At 44.5% G+C, this 6,000-nt stretch overlaps 1 protein-coding gene across 2 annotated transcripts in view; it reads right to left on the bottom strand.

Moving 5' to 3' along the window:
• LOC118375798 (syntaxin-binding protein 5-like) overlaps positions 1-6,000 on the bottom strand; it is a 253,656-nt gene that overhangs the window by 2,902 nt on the left and 244,754 nt on the right. For both annotated transcript variants that reach the window (XM_052492755.1, XM_052492757.1), the window contains 2 exons: positions 5,404-5,640; positions 181-544 (listed from right to left, as the gene is read on the bottom strand). In XM_052492755.1, coding sequence (XP_052348715.1) covers positions 181-544; positions 5,404-5,640 — 601 coding nt within the window. The remainder of the gene's footprint in view (positions 1-180; positions 545-5,403; positions 5,641-6,000) is intronic.

Raw genomic sequence — 6,000 nt, 5'->3', positions numbered from 1 at the left:
CAACACTCTGAAAGGGGGGTCTGGATAAGAGCGTCTGCTAAATGACTTAAATGTAAATGTGGGTCCTAGTCGTCGTCGTCGTCGTAGAAGTTATTTTTAAAAACTTTTTTCCTTCAATGAGTTGTCATCAAGGGTACACAACCAAGACAGCTTCATAACAGAGACAAACAGACTGTAAACCTGAGGGTCATGACGTGTCCGTTGGCGCAGAAGCAGGCCAGGCAGACGCTGTTGCAAACGGAGACGACGTCGGCCCGCAGGAGGAAGGAAGACTCTGTGACGTTGTGTGTGAACAGGACGGCCTGGGTAGGCATGAGGATGACCTTGGCCTGTTTCTCAGAACACACCACGGCCAGGTGACCGTCCCCACATGCCTCCTGGGAAGACAGCGGGGATAAGTTGACCAGCTTGCGCCTGCGGGGCTCGTCGGGGTCCTCGGGGACGTTGGGTTCCCGCCATACCTCGTAGGGACTCTGGATAAGGGTGCCCCCACAGTCCAGGAAGGAAAAGCTTAGCACTGAGCCCTTCAGCATCAGGACGGTACCTAGGGGGGCAAGTTATTACCTGGTACCCAGTGTATAAAGTCAAGTTATTACCTGGTATCCAGTGTATATAGCCACGTTATTACCTGGTATCCAGTGTATATAGCCACGTTATTACCTGGTATCCAGTGTATATAGCCACGTTATTACCTGGTACCCAGTGTATATAGCCACGTTATTACCTGGTACCCAGTGTATATAGCCACGTTATTACCTGGTACCCAGTGTATATAGCCACGTTATTACCTGGTACCCAGTGTATATAGCCACGTTATTACCTGGTACCCAGTGTATATAGCCACGTTATTACCTGGTACCCAGTGTATATAGCCACGTTATTACCTGGTACCCAGTGTATATAGCCACGTTATTACCTGGTACCCAGTGTATATAGCCACGTTATTACCTGGTACCCAGTGTATATAGCCACGTTATTACCTGGTACCCAGTGTATATAGCCACGTTATTACCTGGTACCCAGTGTATATAGCCACGTTATTACCTGGTACCCAGTGTATATAGCCACGTTATTACCTGGTACCCAGTGTATATAGCCACGTTATTACCTGGTACCCAGTGTATATAGCCACGTCATCGTTAGTCATTGTGTATTTATTATAAGTTTTCTATTGTTTCTCTATTTTCTGTCTCTCTGCATTGGGAAGGGAAGGGCCGGTAAGTCAGCATTGCACTATTAGTTTACACCTGTTGTTTACGAAGCATGTCACAAATAACATTTGAATTTGATTTGTAGTGGATCTATAACGCATTCATGCACAGCAAACAAATACATTGTAGTGTCATCATTATGGCTGTTCTCAAATGTGTAATAGATGTCTATATACAACCGTGGCCAAAAATATTGGCACTTTCCTTAAAATGATTCCCTATTTGTTCTCAAATAAGTTTTTAAAAATGTTGTAAAACTTACCACTCGATTGTCAACATTGCAGAACCAACTTTATTTTCGTAAACTTCGGTTTTCAATTTTAATTTAGAAAATAAAGACAAACGGCATGAACAAAATGATTGACACCCCGGAGCTAGTGCTTGGTTGCACAGCGTTAATTTGGATGTCGTTCTTAATTTAGTCGTCAGTGAACTGATCTGAATTGCCAAAGAGCTTCAATTTTGTTTAATTGGTCCACAGAGGATTTTTCCCCAGGACTTAGGTTTGTTTAGTTGGGTTTTTTCAGAAGTTTAAATCAGGCGTTCTTGTGTCTCCGTCAGCAGTGGGGTCTTCCTATGTTTACCAAACGACCAAATTAAGTGTTTGCTGCCTCCTGAACATGTGCAAGACATCATGAAATCAGCAGATTATCAAGGTGTTTTGGAGTGCAATGATCAAACCCAGGGTCCAAAAACTGGATCTCTGTTAATAAAGGTTGTGGCTCCAGCTGGACAACAACCTCCAACACACTTCAGAAGCATCCAGCCGATAGTCCAGATCTGAGTCACATCCGAAACCTCCAGCGAGATCTGAAAACAGTGGAGGGCACCCCTCAAACAATGTATTTGAGAAGTTTCCTGGCACCCCTCAAACAAAGTATTTGAGCAGTTTCCTGGCACCCCTCAAACAAAGTATTTGAGCAGTTTCCTGGCACCCCTCAAACAAAGTATTTGAGCAGTTTCCTGGCACCCCTCAAACAAAGTATTTGAGCAGTTTCCTGGCACCCCTCAAACAAAGTATTTGAGCAGTTTCCTGGCACCCCTCAAACAAAGTATTTGAGCAGTTTCCTGGCACCCTCAAACAATGTATTTGAGCAGTTTCCTGGCACCCTCAAACAATGTATTTGAGCAGTTTCCTGGCACCCTCAAACAATGTATTTGAGCAGTTTCCTGGCACCCCTCAAACAAAGTATTTGAGCAGTTTCCTGGCACCCCTCAAACAAAGTATTTGAGCAGTTTCCTGGCACCCTCAAACAAAGTATTTGAGCAGTTTCCTGGCACCCCTCAAACAAAGTATTTGAGCAGTTTCCTGGCACCCCTCAAACAAAGTATTTGAGCAGTTTCCTGGCACCCCTCAAACAATGTATTTGAGCAGTTTCCTGGCACCCCTCAAACAATGTATTTGAGCAGTTTCCTGGCACCCCTCAAACAATGTATTTGAGCAGTTTCCTGGCACCCCTCAAACAAAGTATTTGAGCAGTTTCCTGGCACCCCTCAAACAAAGTATTTGAGCAGTTTCCTGGCACCCCTCAAACAAAGTATTTGAGCAGTTTCCTGGCACCCCTCAAACAAAGTATTTGAGCAGTTTCCTGGCACCCCTCAAACAAAGTATTTGAGCAGTTTCCTGGCACCCCTCAAACAATGTATTTGAGCAGTTTCCTGGCACCCCTCAAACAATGTATTTGAGCAGTTTCCTGGCACCCCTCAAACAAAGTATTTGAGCAGTTTCCTGGCACCCCTCAAACAAAGTATTTGAGCAGTTTCCTGGCACCCCTCAAACAAAGTATTTGAGCAGTTTCCTGGCACCCTCAAACAAAGTATTTGAGCAGTTTCCTGGCACCCTCAAACAATGTATTTGAGCAGTTTCCTGGCACCCCCAAACAATGTATTTGAGCGGTTTCCTGGCACCCCCAAACAATGTATTTGAGCAGTTTCCTGGCACCCCCAAACAATGTATTTGAGCAGTTTCCTGGCACCCCCAAACAAAGTATTTGAGCAGTTTCCTGGCACCCCTCAAACAAAGTATTTGAGCAGTTTCCTGGCACCCCTCAAACAATGTATTTGAGCAGTTTTCTTGGCACCCCTCAAACAATGTATTTGAGCAGTTTCCAGGCACCCCTCAAACAATGTATTTGAGCAGTTTCCTGGCCGTAAAAGTGGTTCAAATTGCTAGCAGAAAGGTGCAGCAGGCTCAGTCGCTAGCAGAAAGGTGCAGCTGGCTCAGTTGCTAGCAGAAAGGTGCAGCAGGCTCAGTCGCTTGCAGAAAGGTGCAGCAGGCTCAGTCGCTAGCAGAAAGGTGCAGCAGGCTCAGTCGCTAGCAGAAAGGTGCAGCAGGCTCAGTCGCTAGCAGAAAGGTGCAGCAGGCTCAGTCGCTAGCAGAAAGGTGCAGCAGGCTCAGTCGCTAGCAGAAAGGTGCAGCAGGCTCAGTCGCTAGCAGAAAGGTGCAGCAGGCTCAGTCGGCTACAACAACTGTTTGTCTTGGCCAAAGTCTGTGCAATCAAGTACTAGCACCGGGGTGCCAATCATTTCCATGTATGGTCCATGCTATTCGTCTTTGTTTACAAAATAAAAACATTAAATTATCTCCGAATTTTTGAAAATCCAGTAGCAATGTGTAGAGAACCAAAGTATGTTTTTTAATCCAATTTCAATTTATTTTACAATAAAATATTTAAGGAATGATTCAAGAAAAGTGCAAGCGTGCCAATATATTTGGACACAACTATATGACTTCTGGATCTACAACTATATGTCTTCTGGATCTACAACTATATCTTCTGGATCTACAACTACATGTCTTCTGGATCTACAACTATGTCTTCTGGATCTACAACTATATGTCTTCTGGATCTACAACTATATGACTTCTGGATCTACAACTATATGTCTTCTGGATCTACAACTACATGTCTTATGGATCTACAACTATATGTCTTCTGGATCTACAACTATATCTCTTCTGGATCTACAACTATATGTCTTCTGGATCTACAACTATGTCTTCTGGATCTACAACTACATGTCTTCTGGATCTACAACTATGTCTTCTGGATCTACAACTATATGTCTTCTGGATCTACAACTATATGACTTCTGGATCTACAACTATATGTCTTCTGGATCTACAACTATATGTCTTCTGGATCTACAACTATATGTCTTCTGGATCTACAACTATATGTCTTCTGGATCTACAACTATATGTCTTATGGATCTACAACTATATGTCTTCTGGATCTACAACTATATGTCTTCTGGATCTACAACTATATGTCTTCTGGATCTACAACTATATGTCTTCTGGATCTACAACTACATGTCTTATGGATCTACAACTATATGTCTTCTGGATCTACAACTACATGTCTTATGGATCTACAACTATATGTCTTATGGATCTGCAGTCAAATTAATTCGCTTCCGTAGTTTTTTTAATATAAGCACCTTTTTGATATTCACTTTTGTTTCTGATCTTTCTAATTTCAGTTGTTGAACTTGAATGAGACAGTAGGAGGACAGAGAAGAATGAGACAGTAGGAGGACAGAGAAGAATGAGACAGTAGGAGGACAGAGAAGAATGAGAGAGTAGGAGGACAGAGAAGAATGAGAGAGGAGGACAGAGAAGAATGAGACAGTAGGAGGACAGAGAATAATGAGAGAGGAGGACAGAGAAGAATGAGACAGTAGGAGGACAGAGAAGAATGAGACAGTAGGAGGACAGAGAAGAATGAGACAGTAGGAGGACAGAGAAGAATGAGACAGTAGGAGGACAGAGAAGAATGAGACAGTAGGAGGACAGAGAAGAATGAGACAGTAGGAGGACAGAGAAGAATGAGAGAGGAGGACAGAGAAGAATGAGACACTAGGAGGACAGAGAAGAATGAGACAGTAGGAGGACAGAGAAGAATGAGACAGTAGGAGGACAGAGAAGAATGAGAGAGGAGGACAGAGAAGAATGAGACAGTAGGAGGACAGAGAAGAATGAGACAGTAGGAGGACAGAAAACAATACGCGCTGACAAATTCCATTATCACACCTCCATTAGCATATGAATAACCTCAGCACCCAAATCCTGTGAGACAGTCAGTCATTTCTCCATTACTATCATGTCTAATGTCATTGCTCAGACATCAAAATAAAGTAGGCTAAGGTAGGCCACATGAAGGCCGTACACCACCCAGAGCACGCTCACCGCTGGGCCCCATGGTGACAGGCTCCTCCAGCCTCTCCTTCTCTGTGGGGATGGATATGGGCAGTAGGAGGACCACGCCCAGGCTGGTGCCCACCCACAGGCAGGCGGTGGGCAGGGAGTCACCTTTACGACCGTAGGACTCTCCGAACTGCAGTGTGGTCACTGCTTCCTTGGTGTCGCGGCCGATACTGGACACACTAGAGCTCCGTGAGAAGCTGAACGAATTCTCTCTGCTTTCTGCTTTACAGGAGACACACAGACACAATGAGACAGAGAGACAGAGTGAGGAAGAGGGGGAGGGCGAGAGAACGCGAGAGAGAGAGCATAGACAGTAGAGAGACAGAGACAGAGACAGAGACAGAGTGAGGAAGAGGGGGAGGGCGAGAGAACGCGAGAGAGAGAGCATAGACAGTAGAGAGACAGAGAGAGAGCGACAACAACAACGACCAGTCAAGTGATCTTGACAGTGTGAGCTAGAAGGGAATCAAAACAAATATTCACACGCACACGCACACACACACACACACACACACACACACACACACACACACACACATCACATCAAACACATCACATCAAACACAAACATTGTGTTGT

This window comes from Oncorhynchus keta, chromosome 34, assembly GCF_023373465.1.
Source record: "Oncorhynchus keta strain PuntledgeMale-10-30-2019 chromosome 34, Oket_V2, whole genome shotgun sequence".
NCBI classification, from domain to species: Eukaryota; Metazoa; Chordata; class Actinopteri; order Salmoniformes; family Salmonidae; genus Oncorhynchus; species Oncorhynchus keta.
This window is presented reverse-complemented; position numbering and strand designations above follow the sequence as displayed.